The sequence below is a fragment of the Rana temporaria genome, chromosome 1, assembly GCF_905171775.1.
Source record: "Rana temporaria chromosome 1, aRanTem1.1, whole genome shotgun sequence".
NCBI lineage: Eukaryota > Metazoa > Chordata > Amphibia > Anura > Ranidae > Rana > Rana temporaria.
This window is the reverse complement of record NC_053489.1, coordinates 100,100,041-100,112,423: the sequence shown is the minus strand read 5'-3', so window position 1 is coordinate 100,112,423 and position 12,383 is coordinate 100,100,041. Positions and strand designations below refer to the sequence as shown.

The 12,383-nt window shown below is 42.6% G+C and overlaps 1 protein-coding gene across 2 annotated transcripts in view; it reads right to left on the bottom strand.

The window, feature by feature from the left end:
• The window catches only part of CERT1 (ceramide transporter 1), a 108,367-nt gene that overhangs the window by 92,321 nt on the left and 3,663 nt on the right, over nucleotides 1–12,383 (bottom strand). For both annotated transcript variants that reach the window (XM_040341267.1, XM_040341276.1), the window contains exon 2: nucleotides 4,748–4,882. In XM_040341267.1, coding sequence (XP_040197201.1) covers nucleotides 4,748–4,882 — 135 coding nt within the window. The remainder of the gene's footprint in view (nucleotides 1–4,747; nucleotides 4,883–12,383) is intronic.

Genomic DNA, 12,383 nt, shown 5'->3' with positions numbered 1-12,383 from the left:
CGAGTGTGGGATATATTGGATGCCTATTTCCATCTGCCTGGAGGTAAGAGGCTAGTGAGCCCAGGGAAGGATTCGGTTCATCATCTGCTTGTCATTATTTCATTTAATTGAATTCAGCAATATCAAGCATCCCTATCTGGCAGGATTCACTATTTATCTTGGGATTATTTTTGCACACCATTTATCCAGCATTTCTTGCTGGAGTGGTTCATTTATTGGACTTTATTGTACTTTTGTTTGATTCATTCATCTTTGAGTTTGATAGCTCTCTTAGTTCATTATTATATGTATTGAATACATTTATCACTTTTTTCCTAAAATAATTTTTTTGGTTCCCAAATTTTTTTGGGTTCCCATGTGGTCATATTTTTGTGTCACCATTTCTGTGAGATACGTTGCGCAGAATCACACCCACTTTTGATTTCTGTTTTGTGTATTGTAAACACCACTAGGTTTTGCTGCACTGTATATATTTTGTTTGGGCTATTGCATATTGAGGATCTGTATTAGCGCAAAAGCACTCGTCACTTTATTCACTGTCACAGGGAAGGTCATAACCCTACATCTAGCCAACGAGGAGCTTTCCTTTCACTCCTGCCAGCTGATCAGAGCAGCGAGAGCCAATGAAAGCAGAGAAGATGGGCTTATGCAGGTCTGCATTACAGGAAACCAATTGCTTTATCCTGTGGCAAGGCAGAGATTCACTAAAGTAATCTTGTTCAGAGGTAATTGAAGTAGGTTGACAAGGACTGGCAGTTTCCTTTTCATCAGGAGATACTTTGCACGCTAAGGCTGCATTGAAACCTGGGCATTTTGAATCGCGGGCAGAATCAGAGATTCTGCCTTAAATTTGAAAACACATTTTGGTCTCTCTCAAACCATAATCTGATTGGCTATGGGAACTTGCACGCAACAGGCCTTTGCATCAAAATAAAGCCTGCGTCTATTTATTTCTCCTATTGCAGACTCAACTACCGACATATGAGTGCATCATAACAAGACAATTAAAGTGGTTGCAAACCTCAAATGAATATATATAATTTATTCTATCTCCTGGTTCACAGTTTCAGGCCCGATTTAAGCCCTGAAATGGGCCAAAAGACTCAGCATTTTCTGCTAAATGCACTGGACCTGCTGCAGAGATGTGAACCACTTCCATAGAAAGCTAGTCAAGAATCTGCTATTGTGAAATGGATTCAGGGTGCAATGGTGTGAGCCAAGCCTGAAGGGGAGTGGGCTTACCTTAAACCAGCTCACATAGAAAAGTGACAGCAGAAAAAAAAGACTGTAGCCCATTTTGTGTTAAAGCGGAGTTCCTCCCAAAAATGGAACTTCCGCTTTTCGGATTCCTCCCCCCCCCCCTCCGGTGTCACATTTGGCACCTTTCGGGGGGAGGGGGGGGGGTCAGATACCTGTGTAATCCAGGTATTTGCTCACACTTCCAGGCATAGGCGACCTATGCCACGTCCGGCGCCAGCCCCCCCGCTGTCTTCTAGAAGACAGCAGGGACCAGTGGGATTGCGCAGCGCGACTCACGCATGTGCAGTAGGGAACCAGGAAGATGGCGGCGCCTCCACCCGAGAGACAGATCGGCTTCGGGTGCCGACATCGCGGGCGCCCAGGACAGGCAAGTGTCCATATATTAAAAGTCAGCAGCTGCAGTATTTGTAACTGCTGACTTTTTTTTGGCGGAACTCCACTTTAAAAACTTTCTTTGGAGTATAGATCTAGGTTTGTCCCAAGCATGTTTGAAGCAATTTACTGTTGGCACCAAACATGCTTGGGACATGTATAGATCTATAATCTATGGTGCAATTTATGTAGGAGGATGATTGGTTCATCTTTGAGTTTCACCTGAGGCCAGTTACTTCATTAGGTATATACATTTTTATAGGTTAGCCACCACTTTAAATAAGTTAAAACTCAAAACTCAAATAAAAAAAATCAGGAACAGGCAAAAATTATGTGATTTTAATTATGCCTGTGTGATGTCAAACCCTCTAAAATCGATACAGTTATTAAAAAAGGAGAAGTTCAGCCTGAGCTCATTTGGCTGGGCTTCTCCTATGGGTCATATGAGTGCAATTTGTTTTGCAAATCTGCGATTTGTTTTCAGCAAAGACTGGTCTGAAATCCACTCTCTGCCGATGTTCCAGAAATCACCAATACCAGTCTCAGCCTCACAGCGAGCCGCTGAGAGCCCTTTTCCAGTTGGCAAGCATCAAAGCACCTACTGATGTGGCAAGTTTGTGTATCCCTGCTTTCTCTTTTGATACAGGACACCATTTGAACACACAGCGTGCCTGCATTACAGGTGATCAGATAATCAGGTTCCCCCTGTCCAGACCTACTGTCTTGATTGACAGCAGCTCAAAGCAGAACCCTTCTACATAAAACAGCTGTTTGTATGCACAAAAGTGACAAAGAGTAAGAACATCCTTCTGGAACAGATGCAACACCAGTCTAGTACACAGATGGAAATAAACTCTCACTGTGTTAAAAAAAAAAAAAAAAAAAAGTGTCATGCTTTGGAAACAGACAGTCCTGAATAACAGGGACAACAAACAAAACCACCATTGAGATTGTGGTATACATAAAATATGTGCTATGCACATTACTTGATATGTGGTAAAATGCACTTAATTCCTACCAAAGAACCCCTATTAAATATTTAGAATAGTTGATCCAACAGTTCAAATATGCAGAAAATTTAAATAAAAAATCTAGCCAAGACAATATATTAAAAGAGACAAGTAGACCGATCATGGTAAAGTATTGTTGGGAAACTGCTAGTCTTTAACAGGAGGTGACAACGTTAAACAGTTCATCTAAGGAACAAAAAAAAAAAAAAAAAAAACATAAATAATATCCAATACAAAGATCTTCCTCTTGTAGCGTCTCTCCCTGACGCTACTGACCCCTTCCTCCTGCTGAGTGCCCCCACAGCAAGCTATGGGGGCATCTGAGCTGCTGCTCCGTGTCTATTCAGATAGAGCCCTAGCTTGCCCACACCTCTCCTCACTGGCTGACAGCCACTCAAGCAACATGGCTGGATTGATTGATAGTATTAGGGGGGCTGCTATACACTGAAGGTTTTTTATCCTAATGCACAGAATGCATAAAAAAACAAAAACAAAAAAAAAAAAACACACACATCTGCCTTTAAAATCACACATTTTTTGGAACATGTCTGAAGCTCCTCTGTTTAAAAAAGGGGTGTAAAGGTTTTTTTTTTTTCCCCCCCCTTTAAAAAAGTTACTTTCGCTGTGCAGTTAGTTTTGCAGAGTGGCCCTGAGCCTCCTCTTGTGGAGTCCCCTCAGCGGCAATAGTGGCAGCTCCTCTTCGAGTGCCCCAGAGAAGCATTCTCCTTGTGGGCACGCTCCCGAGTTCTGCTGCTGCATCTGTTGATACAGACAAGACTCAGGTCTGCAACCCCCACGTCATTGGATTTTATTGACACCAGCGGGAGCCAATGGCAGCGATGCCATTAATCTATCCAATCAGGTCACGAGACAACAGCCAGAGCTGGTGTGCTTGTTGCCGTCACAGGAATTACGAGGCTCAAGTACAAGGGTGAGCTTGGGGGCGCTGCTGCACTTAAGGTTTTTCACCTTAAAGGGATTGTAAAGGTTTGTATTTTCTAAATAGGTTCCTTTAAGCTAGCGCATGGTTGGTTCACTTACCCTTTCCTTCCATTTCCCTTCTAAAATGTTTTTTTCCCCCCTTCGCCTGAATTTCTCACTTCCTGTTCCTCCTCCGTAAGCTTGCCCCCATCTTCTGGCTGGGGGTTAGTCAGCCAGAACAGCTTACTGAGGAACAAGAAGTGAGAAATTCAGACAAAGGAAAAAAACATTTAGAAGGGAAATCGAAGGAAAAGGGTAAGTGAACCAACAACGCACTTGCTTAAAAAGGCACCTATTTAGAAAATAAAAAAACAAACCTTTACAACCCCTTTAAAACTCATCTTCCATTTTTTTTTTTTTTTTTTTTAAAGTACAAGCAAGAGGAGTTAGCCAAATCAAAGGTTAGTTTGTGCTGGATAACCTGTTAATTCTTACAGAATTAGTGTAAAGTTTCACAGTTTGTTCCGCATACAATGACTTGTGAGCTGGTTGATTGCTCTTGCTTGCAAAGTTCTTTGCATTGTTGATAATTCACTGGAGTAACAAGTAAGAATGTGTCAGGTATTGATCCTTGAGGAAAAAAAAAAAAAAAAAAGCAAAACCCTTTCTTTGTGACAAGAAACTATTTTATACACTTTTAGAATAAGGTTTTACTAATTTTCTAATATAAAACGGACATTGAAAGGACTGCATCGTGTCAATTCCAGAAAGGCCGGTTAACAAACAGTAAAAAATAGGAAGCAACTTGAGCTTACATGTATACTACAGCGTATCGGACATATATCATTTGTCTGGGACCCCTGGAGGGTGAGCATAGAAGATTCTGGTACTGGGCGTGTTGCAGGGGTCTCCATGTGGGTCTTTGAGTGCAATAAGCATCCAATATTAGAAATTTGGAATGTTCCCCTATAATACAGTATTTAAAAAAAAAAAAAACACACCACTTGATAGAACAGGTTCTGATGGGAGAATTGAGCAATTTTCAAGCGTTGAAGGAAGGAAGGAAAATTGCATAATATACGGCCTGCCTTAGAGTGGCAAGTTACAATCACAAACAAAACCCTAGAAAATGCCTACCTAGTGAAGCAATTACACACGGGAAGATTAGGATAAGTAAAGCTTACCGTGATAACAGCTTTGCTGAGACAGATGGATCCCCTGCAGCCATATTCAGTCTCATCTTCTGACTTATAATAGCTTAAGGTGTTGTTTTTCAGGACAACCCATCGATCCTGCCAGCCATGGATATAGTTGGTCCACTAGATAAAACAAAAATGAAATATTTTGTGAGCGCAGCACGCCAATAGTCGAGACACAATATATACTTTACTGCTATGCATTCATATAAATCACAATGAGCCTGGCAACTAAAGATTTAAAGGGCTGGACAGACAAAACTGAGAATTCAGTAGATGGTAGAGAGAGTTAGACATCTGGCCAATAAAAGTAAACCTTCAAACACTAAAGCTAGGTTCACACTGCTGCAAATTCAAAATCGCGGTAAAAACGCGATTTAAGAGACATCTGTGCAGGGTTCAATGTAAATCGCAGCCCGAAATTGCAAAAATTAGTACAGGAACTACTTTTTGAAATCGCTGCAGCGCCGCAGATGCGGACGGTGCCATTGCCGGCAAATGCCGCCGATTTGAGATACGATTTGACATGTGAAATCGCATCTCAAATCGTACCAAATCGTACCCAGTGTGAACCTGGGCTAAATCCAACTTTATATCACTGTAATCATCCACCGTTTTATGAATTTAAAGTGGGGAAAAAAAGTTTTTTTTAACCTTAAGTTGACTTCAAAGTGGTTCGACTTTAAAGACGCCCCTTACAAAACGACTTCTGTATAGAAGCCAACGCAAGCCGCTCCAAAGTCGCACAGGAACCTTTTTCAGAGCGACTTGAGTTGCTACTATTGGAACAGTTCCATTGCAATGCATGGGGGCGACTTGTCAGGTAGGCCAAGTCAGCTGAGAGGTCGCCCGCGTGAACCGGCATTAACGCATTGTCTGTATTAAGGTAAATAACCTGTGTCTATGGACACAGGCAGCGCTGCCGAGGATCGAGCCAGCAGGTGTGCTGCAATAAGAAGCAGCTTATGATGGAAACACGAAGAAGAGGGAGCCAAGAATGCTGGCAGGGTACCAGAGAAGATGATAATGATGGGAGCTGAAAAACCATTGCACAGAGCAGGTAAATGTAACTTTTATAACACAAAACTGTCTTTGCTTACACATATATACACACTTATTTATTTTCTCAGTCCACCCACCTCCTGCCTCTGTGCTCATCTAGGCAAGGATGCCTCCTGGGATATCCACACCAGAAAGGATTTGTTCAGTTATAACAGAGTGGCTGGTGTGAACACAGACTGGATCACAGTTTTTTTTTTTAGCAAACTTTATTGAAAGTTTACACAGACATTTCATAAAGTTCTGCTGGCTGATACGCAGTGCTTAGAAAGATGAGGAAAATACTAGATGTACTTTGTCCCATCAGAAACTGTAGAGAGGAACACACACACCCACACACAAATATAAATGACTTCACATGATATCACAAAAATAGAAAAATCAGCCAAAAACCACACAACGGAAAGTACAGGCTGAAAAAATAAAAAAATAAACTTATGAAGACCACCTACTGTAGATCCAATTTACGGCTTTATTGGTCAAGTGTCAGTTAAAACACATTGGAACAACATCCAGGAAGGAAATGACAGCTTCCTGGTGATCCTCAATTGTAAAATAAGTTCTACTACTCTGGGCAAACATTACCTAACCCACAACCACACCACTGCTTTCAGCCACTTAACCACAATGACTGGATAATATACACTGAAATCAAGCAGCAGATGAAAGAAAACTTAATGAGGTAACCGTTTTCTTACAATCTACTATGTATTGGTCAATAAAAGATCAGAATTATCAGGGCACTAACTAGCTGTACAAGCCAAATCTCAAAACTCACAATGTGGATCGCTATTAACTTGAATACAGGGCACTTTCACCCCCTTGCTGCCCAGGCCAATTAACTCGGTACTGTTGCACTTTGACAATTGTGCGGTCATGCAACACTGTACCCCAAAAAAAAAAAAATTGTAAAATGTATGGCCAGCTTAAAAGCTTATTTGTGATGAGGGAGGGGACCCCGAGATCTTAGACTGCATTTTTATTGCCTGCTTTACTAAGCTTCCCCCCCCCCCCCCTCTAGTGGAAACAATCAAAGGATCTTATCTTGAGCTACAGCCAGCAGCTTGCGATCAATCACTGAGTGTAACTGGTAGATGAAGGATGAAGGAAAATTAACGGTTGGTCTTGTCGCATTTTTTCCCATTAGCGGGTTAAATGACGGATTTAGGGCTTGTTCAAACCGGAGGCATTGCAGCTATACTGGCATCAATTCACCAAATCAGTCCAAATACACAGACAAGGCAAAATGTGTTGCTGTGGTGTGCAAGCAAGCACAAGAAGAAAAAAATTAAATAAAATAATTATAAAAAACAAAAAACACACGTGGCAATCTACATCTAAATGACTACAAGTGAGAATTAAAGCAGGGGTTCACCCATCAAGCTTTATTTTATTTTTTGGCGCCGTACTCACAGTTTACTGCCGTAGTGAAGTTTCAGACTCCCCTGCGGCGTTCCTATGCAGAGGGAAGATGATTGATGGCCGGCTATGGCGCGTCACGCTTCCCGAAGATAGCCGAAATAGGACTTGCCTCTTCACAGCGCCTGCGCATAGACATCGGAGCTGACTGCGCAGGCGCCGTGAAGAGGCAAGTCCTATTTCGGCTATCTTCGGGAAGCGTGACGCCCCATAGCCGGCCGTCAATCATCTTCCCTCTGCATAGGAACGCCCATTCCCCGCGGGAAGTCTGAAACTTCACTACAGGATTAAACTGAATACGGCGCATACTTTTTTTTTCAATTTGGTCCCGCGATTTACTGCACAGATGTCTCTAATCGCAGCCAAAATTGAGACTGACAAGCGGGAGTAAAATCCCACAGCCCAGTGTGAACCTATCATTAACAAGGGCGTCCAACACGCAGCTCAACTCTAGGGCAGAAAAAAAAAAAAAAGCCAACTTCACACTGTACAGGGCTGACCACATGTGAATAAGCCCCAATGGCCCATTTAAAAGAGCAAATTCTTTAAAACAAAAGTTCTATAAACAAACTAAACACTGCAGAAAGAACATTCGTTTTACAAATCCTCAAATGCACTTTGTATCTGGATCTAGACATTTTCAAGAAGCGTTCTGCAGAGTCTAACATTACAGACACACCCAAATGGACTTGAGAAATTCCAAAGGCTACTACTGGGACATCTGATGACTTCCAACTGTAAGAAGGGAGGGCGGGCAGTACAGCATTCTCCGATCATCCCTGATCTCCTAATCTACTAGAAGGATGGATGTTAGGCTAGGAAAGAACTGCAGGGAACAGAAAGAATTTATCCGACATTAAAAACGTTGGAGAGGCATTGCTCCACATACAAAGATTGAGCAAGGTTTAAATGGTCATGTTCTCTTCACATGTCCCAATATATGCAAAATTTCACAATCTGTATTGTCATCTCTCATTTCTGCCTGGCGTTTGAAAAGCAGGAGGGGAGGCATAGATGGTGGATAGGTTCCCCCCTCCCAAATCAATCACTTAGCAGGCCGATTAATAATATAAAATAAAAAAAAAAACACACAGATTCCCCCATCCACACAATTGAGGTAGATAGAGGAATCCTCCCCAGAGACATTGGGGTTGATTTAGGGCTCTTTCACACGGAGCGGATCCGTATTGATCCGCCCCGTGTGTGTCCGTTGGCTCAGCGGGAATCATCCGTAAATCCCCGCTGAGCTGTCGGGAGACAGGGCGGTCCCCGCACACTGTGCAGGGACCGCCCTGTCTTTCCTCTGCTCTCCCCTATGGTGAATCGGATGAATACGGACCGTTCCGCCAGACGGAAGAAAAATAGGGTTTTCTTCCGTCTGAAAAAGTGGATCTTTGCGGAGGCGGATCTTTACGGACGTTAGCGGAAGCATCATCCGCTAACGTCTGCAATCCCATAGGGAAGTATTACAAGTCTGTAAACGGACTTGTAAAAAACGGACCGTTCGTCCGCCCGTGTGAAAGGGCCCCCAACTAAAACTGGGAGTGCGCAAAATCTGGTGCAGCTGTGCATGGTAACCAATCAGCTTCTAACTTGTTCAATTAGGCTTGGACCAAAAAAAAAAAAAACACACACCCCACACGATTTCTATGCAGAGCTGCGCCATATTTTACACTCCCCACATTTAATAAACCCCTCTGTGTATTCCGACAGCTCCTGCCAGAATACACCGATAAGTGGCTGCAGATGCTGAGCGAGAAGAGTTTTCAAACATGACCGTTGGAAAGAAGGCAATCGTTAGATCATGTGGCCACTCCCGATTGACTAAAGTGGCCACACATCAAAATCCCTGCTGATCTAGACAAAATTTGTTGTTTGCGCTCATGGGCGAAAGTTCGTTGTTCGTTTTTCAAAAGTTTCTTCGGACGATTTTTCATATAGTGTATGGCCAGCATTAGAGTTGGTAAAAGCTCTTCATTTTTTGGTGCAAGCCATCACTAAAAACGGTCACAACTTATGCAACAGCATTGTTGACAGATCTATTTTATTACCACCCTTTTACACTGATGCACTTAAAATGATGGTATGCTTTTTTACTAAAAAAAATGATACCGCTTTTTGGTTGCCCAACTCCCAGCATGCACCTGTGAAATGTGAACCTGTTACCCAAAGGCGCAACGGTTGAATTTCTGAGGTGTTTGATAAATTTCTATTACCGGGAGGTAAAATAAGTTTTAGTATTGTTATAAATAAATTTGGTCTATAGGAGCTTGTCGGGGGGGGGGGGGGGGGGGGGGGGGTACAGTAGGGTTTGAGATTCCCCACCACTAAAAAACGCCCAAAAGTCACCTTACACATCTGCAACAATGCAATAAGCACAGGACTGCTACTGCAGTGTAATGACTACAGACCCACTTCTGTAAACCTAGTCTTATCATTTAAAAGAACAATTCAAAAAAATAAAAATAAAAAAAGTGAAAAAAGGTGAACTACAAATTTTGCTAGTCACCACTCCGAACCTAGCGACCATGACACCTCTTGCCGCCAGTGTACGGGGCACCATACACAATAACACACAGACCCAGAGTAACAATCATTATGCTTACAATGGCAAACGTTCATTGGTTAGCACGACCATTTGACCAAAAAGTGCGTCTGAGACCGCTTCTTCCCCCAGTAATGCACCCCAGAAAAAAAGCGGAGCTTCTCCATGGTCAGCGCCATCATGCTGAATACTCACTCAGGATATTGTGTACAAACCGCTACATCCACAGCATGGCCACCATGTGCGGCGGGATTTGGAAGGGTGGTCAGGTTATTTGGAGTTGGCTCATCTATTTTTGAATAATGCCTTTTGCTACAGGTGTAGACCATTTACATTGGTTACATTTAATGAAGGTACAACATATTGCTACACTTAGAGGCGCCTCTCCTCTTTTATATTCTGTAGCTCCTGCTGAATTTTTCTTCTAATCCCGTTGTGGGAACTTCCATTTTTGGATGGCCATTTTAAGGTTACACAACCCATTACATTGCCATAATATTTTTATATGGACTATAAACTCAAGGACCTATGACTAAATGGTTGTGGAACAAATTAACTGAGTTGCCATTATTTATGCGGAAATTTTGCTTTGATTTACAAATGCTTTGGATTACAAGCATGTTTCTGGAACCAATTATGCTTGCAATCCAAGGTTTTACAGTATATAGTCTTCTAGATGCAACCAGCCCTTTGAGGGAAGCCATACTGCTGATGTGGCCTGCAATAAAATGGAGTTTGACAACCCGTGGCTACACCTATAGTAAGGGCATTAGTCACCTTTGATCAAAGCTGCAGTCTGTTTATCTACAGACACCCCTTATCTGCATGGGCAATTTTTTATTAAAGATTAACTAACCTTTTAAAGCTCTGCACACGTTACAATATCTCCTTCACAGCTACCAACAGCTATGTAATGCAAAGGCCTGCCTGGATGCTTTAGGTAGGTCCTTATACATCGTCTGGTAAATCCAACGTTGGTTGTATGCCGAGACTGTACATCTTATGGCCGATTCACACGCGTTCCTGTGTGATGCATTCTGGGAGTCCATTTCTTTGAATGGGCTTTAAAAAACACCCTGGACTGTGGAAAACGCAGTGCTTGTAATCCTTTTGAAATCCGCACAGTACCGTGGCACCATGCGATTTGGTGCCCGCACACTGCATTTGGGTTGCCAATAACTACACACTGGTACCCACATGCAGATCACAAGGGCAGTGCCAACACCTGGAGTGAGAAACACACAAGGAACACATTTTTCCAGGACTGTTGTGGGGTTAACTGGCCCATAGGATAGGTCATAATATATATATATATATATATATATATATATATATATATATATATATATATATATATATATATATATATATATATATATATATATATATATATATATATATATATATATTTTTTTTTTTTTTTTTTTTAATTACACATTCTAGTACCAAATTGGACCCCCTTTCGCCTTCAGAACTGCCCAATTCTTCATGAAATAGATTCAACAAAGTGTTCCTCGGATTTTGGTCTATAGTGACATGATGGCATCACGCAGTTGCTGCAAATTTGATGCGAAACTCTTTCCACCACATCCCCAAGATGCTCTTATTGGATTGAGATCTGGTGGCTGTGGAGGCCATTGGAGTGCAGTGACCTCATTGTCATGTCCATGAAACCAGCGGCGAGATGATTTGAGCTTCGTGACATGGTGCATTATCCTGCTGGAAGGAGCCATCAGAAGATGGGTACACTGTAGTCATAAAGGAATGGACATGGTCAGCAACAATACTCAGGTAGGCCGTGGCATTTAACTCACTTAAGACCCGGACCAAAATGCAGGTAAAGGACCTGGCCGGTTTTTGCGATTCGGCACTGCGTCGATTTAGTGGACAATTGCGCGGTCGTGCGACGTGGCTCCCAAACAAAATTGGTTCCTTCTTGATTGACAGTCTTCCGAGAGGCTTCCGACGGTCGCATCCATCGCGTCACGATTTTCCGAAAGAAGCCGAACGTCGGTGCGCAGGCGCAGTATAGAGCCGCACCGACGTTCGGCTTCTTTCGGCTACGAGTGACGCGATGGATGCGACCGTCGGAAGCCTCTCGGAAGATTGTCAATCAAGAAGGAACGCCCGCTCCCGAAGACCCATACCCGGAAGCGACGGAAGAAGATGCAGCTCGAAAACGGGTAAGTACTGCTCATATTTTAATACAAATAGCCGATTCCCCTAGACAGAACGAGCAGGAATCTAAGGGGAGAAAAAAAAAAAAAATTTAGAAATGGGTGAACTCCCGCTTTAAGTGACTTTGAACGTGACATGGTTGTAGGTGCCAAAAGGTCCGAGTACAGTAAAACCTTGTATTGCGAGCATAATTCGTTCCAGAAAAATGCTTGTAATCCAAAGCACTTGTATATCAAAGCATTTATTTTTTTTAAAGCCAGCAGCTACAAATACTGCAGATGCTGACTTTTAAAAAAAATGGACACTTGCCTGTCCAGCACACCCGCGATAACATCAGCCAAGGACAAGCAATCGCTCCTCCCTCGGCTGCACCCACCGCAATCCACGGTTAGGGTATCGGGAAGTGAAGCGTTGCCGCTTCAC